The sequence below is a fragment of the Protopterus annectens genome, chromosome 6.part0 (assembly GCF_019279795.1).
Source record: "Protopterus annectens isolate FY-2018-M chromosome 6.part0, PAN1.0, whole genome shotgun sequence".
In the NCBI taxonomy this organism is placed as follows: Eukaryota; Metazoa; Chordata; order Ceratodontiformes; family Protopteridae; genus Protopterus; species Protopterus annectens.
This window is the reverse complement of record NC_056737.1, coordinates 1,915,764,646-1,915,782,774: the sequence shown is the minus strand read 5'-3', so window position 1 is coordinate 1,915,782,774 and position 18,129 is coordinate 1,915,764,646. Positions and strand designations below refer to the sequence as shown.

General features: G+C 46.7%; 1 protein-coding gene across 1 annotated transcript in view; it reads left to right on the top strand.

The window, feature by feature from the left end:
• The first annotated feature begins 724 nt into the window (after positions 1 to 724).
• The window catches only part of TTLL4 (tubulin tyrosine ligase like 4), a 1,780,839-nt gene continuing 1,763,434 nt past the window's right edge, over positions 725 to 18,129 (top strand). The window contains exon 1 of the mRNA XM_044073711.1: positions 725 to 2,282. Coding sequence (XP_043929646.1) covers positions 808 to 2,282 — 1,475 coding nt within the window. The 5' untranslated portion in view covers positions 725 to 807. The remainder of the gene's footprint in view (positions 2,283 to 18,129) is intronic.

Below are 18,129 nucleotides of genomic sequence, written 5' to 3'. Positions count from 1 at the left end.
AAAATCTGTTCGTAGTAAGTTCCTGTAGCAGACACACTGAAGTAAGCAATTTATCAGGTATTCTCTCTCTTACATGACAGTCGCATTGCTTCTGAATATCTTGGTGGTACCCCCTCTGTCAGTATTGTTCGTTTATAAAGTTCCATGTATTCCCCGAGTTAAGTATCTGCTCTTCTGTTGGGGGGAAAGGTTATTGAAGGATTCCCAGAGCGGCAAGGCTTTCACTGTAATAGACTGCTTTTGCCAGTGGTACACAAAGGGCACTTGCATATAGCTAGCTCTTTCACGTTTTATTTGCACTGTATCACTCTTTAATCCTATTTAGTGATATCACTCTTGAACCCTGTTCAGTAAATGTTTTTGTTTCATTGTCCCCTGAAGTACCATTGCAAGTTCAGGCAGTTTTTTTTTTTTTTTTTTTGTGTGTGTGAAGTCATTCAGATGACTTGCTGTCTAGACTTTTTGCTGAAGGGAGAGCTCTAACTCCATTAAATCCCAACTGTCTGATAAGCGGGAGTGATACAAACCTAATAAATGTCTGATTCTAAGGTATTGGTAATCCCACTTGCACCCATTTATTTCACACATTGAGTTAATGTGCAGTTTGAGTACTTGGTCTGTTTAAAATAGATGTAAATATTTTTTAGTGAAACTCTGACCTTGTGGCCGAAGAACGTCGCTTTATAATGCAGTTTTGTAACTTTTTATTCTGTTTACAGGATTACAGATGATCATCAAACAGAAATTGTGGAAGATGCTTTGCATTTTTTGTGAATCTGTTGTGGGCTGTTTGTGAAATGGCTACATATGGCCTTCACAGGGACCAAGGAGTGTTTTGCTCAGTCTGCAAAGGACCATGATCTTAAGTTATGCAGTCCACTTGGCATTCTTAGCTCATATGGTACTATAACAGCACAAGACTGCAGACCTGCATACTCCCATCTTCGGCAACATCAGCCGCGACATTCTAGAAGAAATAATGTGAACAATTGTAAAGACCAAAATCGGATTCTCTCAGGAATTCCTGCACAGCAATCCTACCTCTTCAACTGCAATATACCATTTAGTACTGACTCTGAGTCTGCATTACAGAACAAGACATCTTACTACTCTCATTCCCTTACTCATCCTTCTGAGGGCACTTTCTGTTTTCAACAAATGTTGCATGTGAATAGACCTTATCAGAAACTTGAAACGTTTAGTTTGAAGCCAAGAATATTGGGGAAAAGGGCATTCTCTTCTCCTTATCCACCAACTCCCATCTGTCTGTCTCCACCAAAGTCACAGACTAGTGCGAAATTCCAATCAGAAAGTGCCAATTCATTTCTTGGAGGTCATTCTTGTGTCCCTAGTATAGCTCGGGAGCATCCTGGTGTCAGAGTTGGAAATTCTGTTGCCATCTCAGGTAAACCAGTGTTAGCATCCTACAAGCCAGCACTGAACAAAAATACATTCATGAGGCCTACTAGTGCAAAAGTGCCTTTGCATCATACAAAGGAGGGTAGAAACTGTAAACCCTCTTCATTGGGTTCTGCTCACCATTTTGGGGAGAGTGGGGGTGTAACGTATGTAAATCTTGACACTAGTCCACTTAAACATCACAATGCCATCACAGCACAGACTGAAGTTGAAGTTCTTAATACAGCCTTGCCTCCAGTTAATATAGTTGCAAAAACTGAATGTGCTTCCTCACATATGGAAGAAAGTCTTCATCATAGTAAGTCTTTTGTTCAAGATGCTAGGGACCCTCAAATTACATTTACTGAAGCTGTGAGGAAATTGGCTGCTTCCACAGGTAACTGCCTGAAAAATGGCTTGTCCAATGGACTTGGAAACTTTGCTCAGTGTTGTGAACATAATCCTGTTATTGGTACTAACTTACTTAAAGGCTTTTGCCGCAAGACTGGTGAAATTACAGAGAATACTATGGTGCCACATATGACTCAGGGAGAGACTAAAATTTTCATTGCCACTAAGACTGGAACAGCTTGCCTTGCTAATGGGATTACGGACACTGCAAGTATCGAGAGTCCTGTCTGTATCAGTCGGAGTGATACTGCAGCCCCAGACACAATATCTATTGGGGATGGAAATGAATCCCTGTCTAAAGCACAGACTACCCAGCCATCTGTTAGCCATGGCCAGGGCATGAAAGTGAGGCTTTCCCGGTGTACAAGTGTTTCATTGGTAACAACAAGGATATCGGCTATCCATCTAGATAAAGGAATTGCTGAAGGAGAGGTAATGGGGAGTGGTGAAGATGCAGAAATGAAGGACTCTGAGTGAGTATAAATGATTACTTCTGCCTTTGTAGTCATTTAATGTTAAACTCTAAAAAAAATTTAAGGAGGCTGTTTTGTTCACTTTTGCTTTCCAGTTTAAAAGTGTTCATTTTAATTAATGGTTTTGATTTTTTTTTAATAAAGTTGAAGAAATTGCCAATGTATTTATTTTTCAAACTAATAAACCTTTGAATTTTTCGGTCTTTCAATAAAACCAGAAGACACTTTCTGGAAGGAACCAGCCATCCTTGCTCTTCTGCTACTTTTTATGCATAATCTTTAGCCTATGTTGAGCTCATACTTTTTGGCGTAGTGCTTTGGCAGTTAAGATAAATTCGTTTTGGTTTTGCAGTTAAGGACTTTCAAACCTTATGCTCTTAAGTTATGTTGTGCTTCTGTCTCATCACTGCAGTTTTTCTCTCTTGGGAAATTTTCTGCTTGTGACCAGTGGATTGCTGTCTTATGGTACAGGGTGCTGGATTTCAAACATGGGTTACTTTAACTGTTCTTGCACATTTTATAGAGATTTCTCTCTTAAGGTACAAGTGATAATGTTGGAGGTTTCTGAATTTCCATCTTTTGGATATTTTGTTTTTTAATGCAGTGTATAAATGCTTGCATGACCACAGCTGCAGCTGTATGTAAATGTTTTCTGGCATGTGCTATACAAAGGGTGGTGGTTTAAAAAGGCATGTTTGGTTTGGGCAGTAAGAAGTAGTCATACTTTGTAGAGTCTCTGCAGTCCATGAGGCTTATATCATTCAAACAAAAGTGTGTGTGTAATAAACGCGAATAAGATGCTACGTTTGGATGCAAGATTTAGTGGTTTGGGGAGACCTAGGAAGTGATAATTTTCACAGTATGTGGGCAGGCTAGGATCAGAAACTGAATTCGGGAAAGCTTAAAGAATGGCAGTTCTTGTGGGGGTGAGAAAAAAAAAAAAGATAGATGCTGGTTAAGTAAGACCTGTATCTGTTGTGGGGTCTAGAAAAATAGGCACACTGAGAAAGCCAATCGGGTCTTGTTTGCTAATCTAACTTGCCCTTCATCAAGGCTGGTCTAAATGGGGATATGTTTTGAGCTAATTAAAACTGTATAGACTAGGTATTCAGAATGTTAAGAAATATGTTTTGAGGTTGTAAGTGAACTCTCTCTCGTAGAACAGGTGTACACGGAGCATGTTCTGTTGTATCACATTTAAAGCATTTTCTTTTTAATGCATTTGTTGTAAGAGGCAGGGTCCAACAATTGAAGTGACACCAAATCCATATTAAGAGAAGTATTCGTTGTCATGAGTAAAACCTTTAATGTCCTTGCACCCTAGTTTCTCAGTCTGCAAGATGAATCTGGATAAATGTTAATGGAGGAAAATGCTGGTGGTCTGATTCCCTAGATCTGCAGTTTGCTGCTGTCCAGGTGTCCTTTTTGTACTGTTGCCTCACTTTTTTTTCCTTGTCCTGTCTGAAGCAAGGTTGATCCTATCTGATACTTATAAAGAAGAAATTCTTTCAGTAACAGTGCTGCAAGATGTTAGGACTGCTTGGCAGTTGAAACCGTCCCAGACCGATTAGGACCATCTCCCCTTCCCAGCATACATTTTGGGTGCTTTGCCTCTCTGATTTGGTCTGCCTTGGACAAATGCCCCTAGGCTGTGTTTGCTTTGTGTGTTTGGGGGGGGGGGTCTCATTTTTCATGATTTAAAAAAACGTTCCTTCTGCCTTCAGTCCTTCTTTTTTACTTTCCAGTTAAATTTAGGTTTGGTTTGACACATTTTTGTCACACTAATATTTACAAGTCCTTTTTCCCCACTCTTTTTTTTAAAAATCTTTTTTAAACACCTTTATTTAATACTTTTGACATAGGCAAACTTACGTTATAAAAATGATCAAACCATATTAAGTTGACATTTACAATTGTTGTACATCCCACATACGTGTGTGTGAGTGTATGTGTGTGTGTATATATATATATATATATATATATATATATATATATATATATATGTATGTAGATGTTCTTCGTGTTTCACTGTTTCGGGTCATCACCTGTGGGGTTATCCCTGCTGTGGTCGCCCTTGGCCGGCCTGAATACCAGAGTCAATGTTTTTCTGCTTCAGTTGTAGTCGCCTGTAGTCTGACGTCAGGTAGTCAGCAAGGCAGCCAACATCATTACATCAGTCTTTCTTGTCATGGAGCCCATAGCAGAAGCAGTTCGCACGAGTGCCAGTTGGTCACTACCAGAGTTTTAATTTCAGCTGAAAATGTCAAAAGCTAAGTACCCTGTTGGGGACCCTTTTTTCTTGACTAACCGATGTCCGAAAAAGTTAACAATGGTCTCTCCTGTGGAAAGCAGATCCCACACAGAGACTTCCATTCTTACTGCATCACTTGTTTAGGCTCAGACCACGGCATCCACTGTTGCTGGTGCTGTGCTCTTTAATGCGGGAACCATTCGCTGTAGAGCTCTTACTGTAGACAGTTATTTTCGTGTTCTGTCTTTGCATTCTGATATGGCGTCAGTCAGCCAACAATCCGTGGGCATTCCAAAAAAACGCAGAGATAAAGATAACGACAGACCACACATGGCTAAACCTTCAGACTACTTTACCACTAAGCAGGTCATCAGTTCTCCAGAATTCAGTGAGGTGCTTTCGCAGCCACTGATGTCTGATTCGATGTCTACGCAGGCCTCTACCGAGACCCTTTCGGAGTCCGGTATGCCGCAAAAATCTTCGTCTTCTGAGCCTTTGGCTGTGTCTGCCTCTGTTGGTTCCTGAGCCACAACGCAGACACTGCCTTCCGAGGAGGCCTTTTGCACTACCGAATCTAGACAAAAACTGACATTCTCATCTGACTACCGTTTCTCTCAGACCAATGGATTCTCGCAGGCCTAGAAGCCAGGCCACTCCTAGAAAATCTGCTTCTAGCCACCCTCTTTCTTTCTCCTGCTCCACCACCCCAAGCACAAGTGCTTAAAATGACTGAGGATCTCGTCTCTCTTATCCGGGGTAGTCAGGCCACAACATCTTTAAAGGAAAAGACACCCTTCTCCAGAAATTGACAGACCAGGGTTCTGAGGAATCTGACTATTTAGATTTTGTAGAGGAACAGCAACCTCTGACTGCTTATGAGGATTCAGATGCAGAGGAATCCATCCCTTCTGCCTCCCCTCCTAGAGGACCTCTCCTTTGGGGAAACCCTTCACACCCTGTGGGAACTTTTCCAATGGGAATCTCAGGACTTCCCCAGTCTAAGAAAAGACTTGAGTGTTTCTGGACCTGCCCCAGCACAGACCCCTGGCCCATCCCCCTTATTTTAGAAGTGGTGGATGATGTTTTCCATGGATCCAACTTGGCCGCTGACACCCTCCCACCTGCTCCAGTAAACCTGACTGGTATTGGAGTGCCAGATTCCCACAAATACCTGTACAGAAATCCTGCTGCAGACCCAGAGGTCATTACACAGGGAGCTAAATTGAGCTAAGACTAGTTCTGCCAAGAATCCTATTCCTTCTGGCAAGGACTCCAGAGCTCTGGACAGATGGGGTAACAAAGTATACACCTCTGCAACCTTAGCTGTCGGAGCACTCTGTTCCATATGTTAAAATATCAGCCACACTTTGGAACTATTAAAACAAAAGATTTCTACCTTTCCTGACTGCCAATTCAAAAGAGTTGGCAGGTTTACTGCACTCTGCTTGTCAAGCGGCCAGACATTTATTACATAGAGGCTTCTAGGGCATCATATCCTCAAGCAGGGCAGCAGTGTCAGGATCTGTCATTAGGAGACATGCATGTCTGAAGGAACAACCTCTCCCTGAGCATGTCAAGTCTAAGCTTATTGATGCACCCCTGGATAAGGAGCACTTGTTCTGAGTAAAAGCAGAAGAGGTGCTTAAAAAGATGGAAGACTAAGCAAAATCTATGCAAACAGTAAAAGGATTTCTTTCAGGTTCAACCTCCCAGGTTCAGCAGGAATTTTCCCCTCTAAGCACTGGTTCTTCCCTGCACCTAGCAGGCAGGGCCAAGGTAACCCCTACAGGGACAGACTATCCAGGGCCAGCAGAGAGACTAACAGTGGACCACTTACATCCCAAAGGCAGGGAGTTCTAAGCCATCCTTCTACGGCAAAAACTCACAATGACCCCCCTCCCCTCTCTGCCCTCCCTTCACTCATCAAAAGCTAGGAGGAAGGCTGTCCCTCTTCAAAGAAAATTGGCTTTCTGTAATGAAGATCAGTGGGTCTTAAAGATCATTTTTCAGGGATACAAATTCTCTTTCAGCGTACTCCCATTCCAAGAGGGTGCCCAGACTTGTCTCCAAATCAGTGGTCAGAGGCATTAAAACTGGTCCAAACTGTCATATCCCAGGGGGCTGTAGAACAGTCCCCTCAGATAAAACTTGCCAAGGATTTTATTCCAGACTATTCCTTGTTCCCAGAAAAGAGGTCACTTGACTGTCTATCCTGGATCTATTCATTCCTGGTGGTCCCCAGATTCAAAATGCTGCTGCCTATGCTAATAAAAAAATGCCTGGCTAGTGACTCTAGACCTAAAAGATGCCTACCTACACATCCCCGTAAGGGAATCCTGCAGGAAATTCCTGTGCTTCCGAGCAGGATCACAACACTTTCAGTTCTCTGTGCTGCCCTTTGGCTTATCTACTGCACCCAGAGTATTCACCAAATGCTTAGCCCCGGCCATAGCATTTTTCAGATGGAGAAATGTACAGATTTACCATTACCTGGACGACTGCCTCATTCAGACAGTGTGCAGAGAAAAGCTGCTTCTGGACCTTCTCTTTGTCAAATCCCTCCTAAATTCCCTAAGGTTCACCATCAACGAGAAGAAATCAAAGCGAACTCCCAACAGGAAGATCATTTTCTTGGGAGCTCTGCTAGACTCAGCATCCCAAATGGCCTTCCTATCCTCAAAAGCAGAGCTTCCTGCTTCTCTAATTTACCCAGCTAGCTTCCAGAAGTCACCTCGCTGCGAAGAAGTTCCTGTAAGCCCTGGGATACATGGCATCTTGCATCCTTCTAATTCCTCTGGCCAGGGTTCACATGAGAACTTCGGTGTTATCTAAAGAACCTTTGGTGCCAGCACTCTGTCTGTAGAGACCTGTTGCCCTCTGATCCCATGTATAAGGGCCAAGTTTCTCTGGTGGGCAGAGGCCTGTGCAAAGAACAAGGATCTGCCCTTCATCCTCTGCCCTACCAGCCAGACCATCACCACTTATGCCTCAGACATTGCTTGGGGCACTCACCAAGCAGGCAGGTGCACCCAAGGTCTTTGGGATGCCCAGCACCTTCCCTTACACATCAGTCAGAAATAAATGATGGCAGTACAAAAGGCTCTGACATCTTTCAAACCCCATCTCAGGCCAGGGGTTCTCCTTGTAAAAACACACCACAGCAATGTGGTATATCAACAAACAGGGGGGGGGACCCAATCTTACCCTCTGTGCAGGCTAGCCATGAACCTCTGGCTGATGGCTGCCTCCATGGGTCTACACCTAATGCCCAGTACCTACCAGTGGTTAACAACACCCTGGCAGTCCACTTAAGCAGAAACTTACTGGATCCCCACGAATGGCAGCTCCACAGGGAAATCTTTCTGCAAATCACCCAGGAGTGGGGGACTACGGAGATGGATCTGTTTGCTTCACACTTCAGCCAGCAGCTGAGAAAGTTCTGTACCAGGGAGTAGCACCTCCTAACGTGGAAGGTGGATGCCTTGACCTTCCTCTGGAACTCCCTCTTTGTATATGCATTCCCTCCTTTGCCTCCTATTCTCAAGGTACTGATCAAAGTAAGGGAGGAGAGACCAAAGGCCATCCTTATTGCTCCATATTGGCCCAGACAGCATTGGTACCCCTTGCTAATGCAGCCTGACCTTACAGCCCCAAGCAGCTTCCCCAATTTCAGACCTCCTGACCCAGGTAGAAGGGGAGATACTGCACCCAGACTTGCAGACTCTCAATCTTTCAGCATGGCTTGTACCTTTAAAAGCTAACAAGGAGTCCCTGTTAAGCAAACCAGTCCTAGACATCATCACAGAGGCCAGAAGGCACAGCACCATACAGTCTTACACAGGGAAATGGAAAAGATTCTGCTTCTGGAGTCAGTCCAGAGGGGCCAGTACTTCACATCCTTCCATCCCTCTTATCTTGGATTACCTAGCCGAGTTACTCAAAAGTAGCCTCTCCTTCTCTTCTATTAAAATCCATGCCTCACAATTTCAGCCCATTATGATTCAGACCTACCCCTCTTCTCTCATCCTTTTAAACAATTCCTCAGAGGGGCTTCTAATCGGGCCTCCCATGCCAGCCTGGGACTTGAATTATATTTTAGAAAAACTAACCTTGCCTCCTTTCGAACCTGCTGTTTCAACAGAATTGAAATTCCTCTCCTGGAAGACCGCTTTACTACTAGCAATCACCTCAGCCAGAACGGTTTCAGATCTTGAGGCACTCATGGCTGTTGAGCCCTTCATCATTTTCCATGCAGACAGGGTCTCCCTGAGGACTGATCCCTCCTTTATGCCCAGGGTGGTATCTGATGTGATCCTCAACCAGGCTATACACTACACACCTTCTTTCCCAACCCTCAAAACAAGGGGGAAAGAATTCTGCACTCGTTAGATGTGCACAGACAACTCTGCTATCTGGACCATACTAAACCCTTCAGAAAAAGCTGCTTGTCAGCTTTGCCCAGGGGTAGAGGGGAAGCCCATTTCCAAGCAAACCATTTCCAAATGGATATCACACTGTATCCATTTCTGCTACAGACTACATGGGGAACACCCCCCTCCCCCCAAGTATATTCGTACCCATTTCACTAGGGTAGCCTCCACTTCCACAGCCTTCCTCAGAGGAGTCCCCACCAGGGACATCTTGGAAGCTGCCACATGGACCTCCTGTCCATACCTTTATAAAGTATTACCACTTACCTCTTTTTTTTCTAAGTCTAGGGCAGGGTTTGCCTCTGCAGGGCTTGCTGACCCATGCCTAGGGCTCTAACCTATCCTCCACCCCTCTCCTTAGCTTCGGGAATCCTCCCACAGGTGATGACTGCAACAGTGAAACACAAAACATAGTACAATTGTGTACACTCACTTTAAAAAATGTAGATGTTCGAGTGTATTCACTGTTGCAGTCCTGGTTTCTCTCCCTTCATCCCCCTTATATCCTCTTCCCCTAGGAAGACTTAAGCTTCCCATGGTGGCTTTTAGCCACCAGGCCCACTTTACCTCATTTCCTTGTGCTTCTGATGGGTTAGGGCAAGGAAAGCTGATGTAATGTCTGCTGCCTTGCTTTATAGCACTGACTACCTGACGTCAGACTACAGGTGACTGCAACTGAAGCAGAAAAACATTGACTCTGGTATTCGGGCCACTGAGTGCCATCACAGCAGGGATTAACCCCACAGGTAATGACTGCAACAGTGAATGTACTCTAACATCTACATTTATGGTAAGTGTACACAACTGTACTTTCTGTACCATGTAATGAAAGCAACCTTGCTCTGTTCAGTTCCTGCCTTCTCTTAAGCCTTCTTCCTCCAAAACATTTTTCTGTATGCATTCTTCTCAGTTTCCAATTTTTATGCAATTTATTCCTACCCTTTTCAAAAAGTCCCACTTCTGTTCTATTATCTTTGTTAAAAATGTTCCCATTTCAAGTATAGTTGGTTTAGACTTCTTTTTATTTCCATTTTCTAGTAATTTTTTTTTGGCCGCCACCAGAATTAAACTTAAGGCCTTTATGTGTAGGCAATTCAGATCCTGTTCCTAGCTCAAAAAATCAAGTCACATTCACTTGCTTGCCCTATATTCCTGACAGAGTACTTTCTAGGGAATTTTTAGTCTGCCAACTCATTATGCTCTGAGAACATATGCTCCCAGGTACCTCTTGCCTATTACATGTTCAACATATGCCATCTACCTGAGGAAAAATTCTTTGTAGTCTGCTTGTGGTGTAAAAGTATCTGTGCAAACACTTTCAGACAAAAGTCCTAAATCCTCTTCTAGAGTGCTAGAGTGTGCATATTTGAGAGCCAGATGTGTCCACCCATTGTTTATTTGTGACTTGCTGATCTAATCTCTAATCAATCGTTTTCTGACATCCTTGGATTCCTATAGTTATTGTGTAATTTTTTATTTGCCCTACTAATTCTACCTTTTTAACATTGGCCTCTGTTCTAGATTCAGTTAAAAACTCATCCAGTGCAGGTCTTTCTTTTAGGATTCCCCTATCCCTTTCTTGTTGTCTGTATTGTATCAATACCTGATAAGGGAAGGCAATCACTAGCCTGCATTTCAAATGTCTTCTTGGCCTCTTCCCATTCTGTTACCTTTCACTCTAATTATTCCCAGTACCTTGGTTCCTTTGGCTTCCTCCAAAAATTCCATCCCCATCTTGCCTATCCTCTGTACCCCTAATTGCAGTCATCCCCGCTGGCAGAATCTGATATCTCCATAAAGAAGCAGAAAGTGTATTTTGTATGACTGTTTTTTCCTTAAGGATGTGCATCCAAAATCATAGTCTTTCCTTATTTCTTGAATTACTCCCTGCTTTGTCGTCATCCTCTCTCCACTTTTATACACAACACAAGCAGAAAGCTAGAATTCAGAGCCTTAATTGTGTAGTTCTAAAATATCCCTTCAAATTAGGTAATCCTAAACGTCCTTGTTCTGTTGGGAGGATCAACTTATCCCACTTGACTCTTGCCCTCTTCTCATCCCAGACAAAATTCTTCAGCTCTTTATTAATTACTATCCAACTTCTCCTCTGGTTGATAAAATGTCTGACCTTTAGATTTATACAAAGGAACTGAAAACATTTTTACTGCTTGTATTTTGCTGTTTATATCTATATTGATAGACATGCGCTTCCAGTTTCTCAGTTTTTGTTTTGTCTTTTGATCTGAAGTAGTTAACTTTATTTGTGCAGCAACCTTTGGGAATCAGATCCGACCTCTGATCCGAGCCAGCAGTTTTAAACAGCTTTAGATCCGAGCTCCAAGCTCCTCCCCCTACCCATAATCCCCTACCAACCCTGACTGACCCCAGATCTAGCTTGCTGCGGTTTAGTTCAGCAGCTTGATCCAGAGTTTCCAGGCGTTTTTGTTCTTTGTGAGAAACATTTAACTTTTATACCAATTTTCTTTAACCTTTGGTGTGAGAGTGTGTTTAGCTCCCTTTTTCTGTCTAAAAGCTCTCTTAGTTTAAATTATTTTATTTCTATTTAACCTCCCCCTTCCTTCGTGGTTCCGTCAGGGTTGTGTGTGTGTTTGGGGCCTAGTGTTTGTGAGTTACTTTCTATAAGTATGTCTGAGGCCCCAAAGGTAATGTTTTCTAAGTGCACCGAATGTGGCCATTAGCTGTCCCCAGCGGATGGCCACACTCGGTGTGTCTTGTGCCTTGGGGTTGAACACCTGTCCGCTGGTTGTACCATTTGTGCAGCGTTCAACCCCAGGGCACTCAAGGACCGGAGGTCCAAGCTGATTCTGGCGGGTCTTCTGCCCCTGGATTCTGCTTCTACCTCCGTTCCTCCCGTGGCTCCCGCTGCGGTGGCTGCCACTCCTGCTTCCCTCCCCCGACCGGGACTCAACCTCCCGCCTTAGGCCCGGAGGAGAGGGAGGCCAGGAAAGAACGGAGGAGGGAGAAGCACCACAAGCGGCGGGCCGAGGCCTCTGCTTTGGCCCCCCCCCCCCCAACTAAGCAGTCTTCTCCCTCCAGGTCTTCTTGGTCTCCTCCTTCTCGGATCCGGTCCCCGTGCTTTTCACCGGGTCCTGAGGAGGAGGAGACCCGATCTCCTTCGAGGTCATCGAGGCGACTCTCCCGCCTCGCCTTGGTGGCCTCGTCGATATCTACTAGAAGTCTCACGGATGCAGATTTGGACCGGATGATGAGCAGATTCCTCCAGGCCCAACTGCAGATGGGAGTGCTACTGCCCCCCCCCCCTCCGGCGGGAGCTCAACCCCCTTCTTTGCCCCGATAGCTCCTTCTCGGTCCTGTTTCCCAGGTTCGGAGTCTTTGGAGCCGGGCAGCCTTGGAGCCGGTGATTGGTCGGCGCCGATGGTCTCTGGTACTTCGGCACCGACACTTCCCTCGTCTGTCGGGTCCATTTTCTTCAGATCCGAGCTCTCTGAGCCGAGGGCTGAGCTTTGGATCTGGCGGTATCGGTATGCCTTCAGCTCTGTCCGGGTCGGAGCTTGCTGGTCCGTCAGATCTGATCTCTTCGGCGCCGGCCCTGATCCGTCCATCTGATCCGAGTGAGAGTCTGCTTTCGGATCCCAGAGAGAGCAGCTCTCCCTCGGCATTCGACGTTGTGGAGAGGGTCCTGTCGAGGGATTCCAGACCCCCGACCCTTGCCACAGCTCCACCCTGCACTCCTTCTCAGTTGGGCCCGACTTCCATCACCCGGCCCCAGGGACAGCCTGCTTTGATGTCCCAGGTAGTTCCAGTGGAACAAGACGTTGCTGATGAGACCTCCTCGGACAGCCCCCCCCAAGGAGGTTCATCACAAGCGAAGGTGCAAGAGGAGGCACCTGGACTCCCCAGAGTCCTTGACTGAGGACACGGACTTGGAGGAAGGGGAAGGCTCCCCAAGATCACCCCCCGAAGATGTCTCATTTGGTGACATCATGGAGATGCTCAGAATAAAGGGGGGGTGGTTTGCCCCAAAGCCTACCTCGGACGAATCCGTGTTCCTGGAGGCATTTGAAGCAGGCCCGTCTACCTCTTGGGTGTCCCCTCCGGCTGACCCCCTGGTAGACTTTATCACTACCAGGGCGTGGAAGGAGCCGGACACTGTGGAGCCAGTCCCCAAGCGCCCAGACAAGATCCTTAGCCCACCCTCTGACAAGTCCCACTGGAGTAAGGGTCCCCCTGTAGATGCCATGTTGGTGGCGGCAGCCACCAAGAGGGAACTTGCTCAGGAGAGTCCTTCGGTTCATCCCCCGAGCAAGGAGTCTCGGTCGATGGACCGCCTAGGGAAGCGGGTGTTTAGTTCGGCTACCTTCTCTGTGAGGTCGCTGAACTACATGGCACATGTGCTCCGATTGCAGCGGGACCTTATCAAAGAGTACGCTGCGTCGCCCCCAGAGTCCATGTCGGCGGAGGACAAACAATTGTACTCCACCCGGATGGCCACTCTACAATCCATATCTAACACCTCTATGCGGCTTCTGTCTCATGCCACGGAAGGAGCCGCTAGAGCCGGCGGAGCGGGCTTTGTTATGAGACGTCAGGCCTGGCTCCGGCACTGTGATTTCGCAGAACCCTTTAAGGCATCGTTCGCTAATGCCCCTTTTGATGGTTCTGCCCTCTTCGGCAAAACCATGCAAGATACCTTGGTCCAGAGCGAAAAGGACGGGAAGACGTCTGCCGTCAGAGTCCGCTTCTCTGCTCCCCAGAGGTCCTTTTCAAAGAACCAAAAGGGACAGAAGAAGATGTGGTTCCGGAAGTCGCAACAGTCCCGTCCCGCTCCGGACTCCCAGCCCTTCCGCGGCAGAGGAGGGCAGGGTGGACGCCGCCCTAGAGGCAGAGGGGGCCTGCGGAACTTTGGATCCAGAGAACCCTTCTTGGACCAACCCACATAACACCCCTGAGGGGTTGCCCGACTGCTCTACTGTGGAGGCAATCGGGGGGTGTTTCTCGAAGCACACAGCAGCTTGGGCACGACAGACTGCTGGGTGCTTCGCATCCTATCCAGAGGATACCAAATTCCCTTTTCTCGTTACCCACGCAGCCCCAGATTTACCTCCCTGATGTCCCACCCGATCAGGGCGAGGCCGCAGCAATGGAAATCCAACATTTGCTGGAAAAAAGAGCCATCCAACACGTCCCCCCAGACCAGTGCGGTCCGGGTTTTACTCCAGGTTCTTCTTGGTGCCAAAAAAGATGGGGGACTTGAGACCAATCCTCGACCTTTCTTCCCTGAACCTGTCAGTAACCAAAGAGAAGTTCCGCATGGTCACTCTTCAATCCATTCTCCCCCTTTTGCGGGAGAACAGTTGGATGTGCTCTATAGACCTCAAGGATGTGTACTACCACATTCTGATGGACAGGCGATCCAGGAGGTTCCTCCGCTTCCGGCTAGAAGCCAGTCATTTCCAATTCAGGGTCCTCCCCTTTGGTCTCGCCACAGCCCCCAGGGTGTTCACCAAAGTGTTAGCAGTGATAGCGGCCCACCTGAGGCTCCAGGAAATTCAGGTCTTCCCGTACCTGGACGACTGGCTCCTGACTGCCCCGACAAGGCATCTACTCTGTGCAGCCAGAAACTACTTCCTTTCGTCTAGCTCCCCGGCTGGGGATCACTATCAACATAGAGAAGTCTTCTCTTACTCCGACTCAGACTAAGACTTCATAGGGGCCAGATTGGACACAAACAAGCTTCTAGCTTTCTTGACCACAGACAGACTACTATCCCCGAGGCTACACGTGCAGGCCATTCTGCAATCTCCAGCTCCCCGGCGGAATTGGTCCTGAGGGCTCTTGGCTCGATGGCGGCAGCGATCAACCTATTACCAATGGCATGTTTGAACATGAGGGTCTTACAATGGACCCTCCAGGTTCAGTGGTCCTTTCTTCACTATCCTCTGAGCCATCCCGTTCCCCTCTTCAGGGCCTGCAAGAGGGCCCTCCTATGGTGGCTCCAATCTCCGGACCTCCAGCAAGGTGGCTCCAATCTCCGGACCTCCAGCAAGGACGCCCCTTTTCTATGACCCCTCCACTAGCCACGGTGACCACGGACGCCTCCCACCTCGGGTGGGGGGGGCATTGTTCGGGCAGGACAGTCCAAGGCACGTGGGACCTCACGGAGACCTCACTGCATACAGATGAGGGCAGTGCTGTTAGCGTTGCAAGCACTTCAGGATCTTCTTCCTGTAGGAACGATTGCGATTCAGACTGACAACATGTCGGTTGTCTGGTACATCAACAAACAGGGGGGAATTGGGTCTTACCGACTCTGAGAGGCCATGAGGGTGTGGGAATGGGCGATCTCCACTAACCGCTTTCTCATAGCAACGCACATTCTGGGACGGTCCAACATCCTAGCGGACAAACTAAGTCGCACCATCCTGTTACCATACGAGTGGTCTCTGAATCCCGAGATAGCGCATCGGATCTTCCCCAAATGGGGTCAACCCTGTTGCGATCTCTTTGCCTCTCCATCCAACACAAAATGTTACGACTACTTCGCTCTCATTTCCCCCTCCAGGGAACCCCCGAGAGACTCTCTGGTGCATGCTTGGCCTCCCGGTCTTCTTTATGCTTACCCTCCTCTTCCTCTGATGCTGAAGTTTCTTCAGAAAGCTAGTCGGTTGGGGAGCAGGATTATCCTCATTGCCCCGTTTTAGCCTCGTCAAACCTGGTTCCCTTACCTTTGGTCTTATCTGGTGAATCCTCCTTGGATTCTGGATCCCCGTCCAGATCTAATATCCCACCCCCTAGATCTCCCAGTCCTGAACCTGGACAACCTCAAAGCTCACAGCTTGGCTGCTCCAGTTCCACTCATAGCTAAGACTCCCGGTATCTCTTCCCCAGTTAAAACCATTCTAGTAGCAGCGCACAAGCCTTCTTACTAGAAAGATCTGTAGCAGCAAATGGAAACGTTTCTCCATTTGGGCGGAACGCAAAACTTTGGATCCTTTTACAGCTCCTTTGCCAGCTGTATTAGACTTTGTCAGGACTGTTTCATCAGGGGGCTAGTTCCTCCACAGTCAAGGTCCAACTAGCAGCTATCTCTCATTATCACATTGGAAATGAATTGGGCCCTTTGATCACCACGAAATTGTGTAAGACCTTTTTGAAGGGCACCTTTCTGCTCCGACCCCCAGTGAAGGGTGTAGTCCCTCCTTGGGATTTAACGCTGGTGCTTCAGGCCTTGACAGCTCCCCTGTTTGAGCCTGCAGCTTCCATAGATCTTAAATTCTTGTCATGGAAAACTGCTTTTCTTGTCGCCATCACCTCTGCTCGAAGGGTCTCTGAACTACAGGCCCTCTGTAAAACCCCCATACTTCCTCTTTCACAAGGATAGAGTTTACCTCGGGACCAATCCCTCCTTTCTTCCCAAGGTTGCCTGAGTCAAATATTAACCAGTCCATCAACTTGCCAGTCTTTTTTCCTAATTACCATAACAAAGGGGAATACAGATTACACTCATTGGATGTGCATAGACAACTTCGCTTCTACATCCACAGGACATCTGGTCATAGGAAATCCGACCAGTTGTTCGTCTCCTTTGCCATATTTAACTTGGGTAAATCTGTGTCTAAAGTCACACACTCTAGATGGATTTCACAGTGTATCCTTTTAGCATATGAAAGTTCGGGCAGGCCCGCACCTCAGGGAGTCCATGCCCACTCTACTCTATCTATGTCTACCTCTGTGGCTTTTAGAGCTAGAGTTTCTTTGGATGATATTTGCTCGGCAGCCACTTGGGCCTTCATCTCATACTTTTATCAATCACTACAAATTGGACATTGTCTCCAGAGGGAGAGCGTCCTTTGGCTCTGCAGTGCTCCGGAACATCCTTCCATGAAGGCCGCCCAAGATTCGGGTAGCTGGGGACTGTGTCCCAAAGGTTGCTGCACAAGTGAAGTTAATTACTTCAGATTAAGAAGTTATGTACTCACCATAACGTTCCATCTGAGTAGGTAAACTTCATACGTCCGCAACTGTCCCTCCCTCCTGCCCCCTCACTTGCGAATGTTCTCATACTCAGGTCCATGGGTTTTACCCACTTATCTTGGGATTAATCATTGTTAGCAGTTTCTGCTGTTGGGCAAACTTGATCTGAGGTCAGTCAGGGTTGGCAGGGGATTATGGGTAGAGGGAGGAGCTTGGAGCTCTGATCTAAAGCTGTTGAAAACTGCCAGCTCGGATCCGAGGTCAGATCTGATTCCCAAAGGTTGCTGTCAAATGAAGTTTACCTACTCAGATGGAACGTTATGGTGAGTACATAACTTCTTATTTAGTTGCTTCCCACATATCCCTAGCTGCCATAGCAGAATCCTGATTAATCCATACTCCCTAAACTCTTCATTTTTATCACATCCCCATATGTATGGGTATTGCTGGACCAGTTAATTTGTGTGTACATTAGATTAGATTATAGCTATAGCCTTTGTTTTGTTGTCATTAGTTTTATATCCCCTGTGCTGGCAGTATCTCCTTTTGTCACACTTATGTTTGTTGGCTGGCAGTGGTGGGATCACCACATCACATACTGGGATTCAGTGTTGTGGACATTGAACTCCTTCAGTGACCAGAGTTTACAGGCTACAGAGAGTGTTTGTACTCCTCAAGCAGCCGTATGGTGGACATTCAGAGTTTCATATCGCAATATTTTTTATTTATTTTTTTGTTCGCTTAGTCAGTCAGGGTGACCAGGCAAAGATGTTGGCAGAGAAGTATGGCAAGCTGGCAAGGAGCCAGTTGGCTGAGATGTGCTAAGCCAAAGGACTGGTGCATGCCAGCCTGACCCAAGCAGAAATGGTTGCAGCCTTAGTCAGCTGCATCACAAACCAGCAACCCCAGGAGGCCAACCAGACTGGCCTTCGATATACAAATCTCAGAAAATGGACAGTTCAGCTTTGCCTCGGAGGACTCTAGTTAGAGACTTGAACTGAGGCCAAATGTTTGGAAACGGAATCAGCCGAGAGACTGCGGCATTTGGAGGTCGCAGCAGAATCAACAGGGAGACTGATATCTGGAAGCTGAAGAAAATGAGAGGCGGAGGCAATGTGAAAAGGAGATCCTGACTCTCTACTAGGGTTATGGAGGTGATGGGGAAGGGAATAACTGAACCCTAGAAGCAATAAAGGTCAGTAAATTTCTT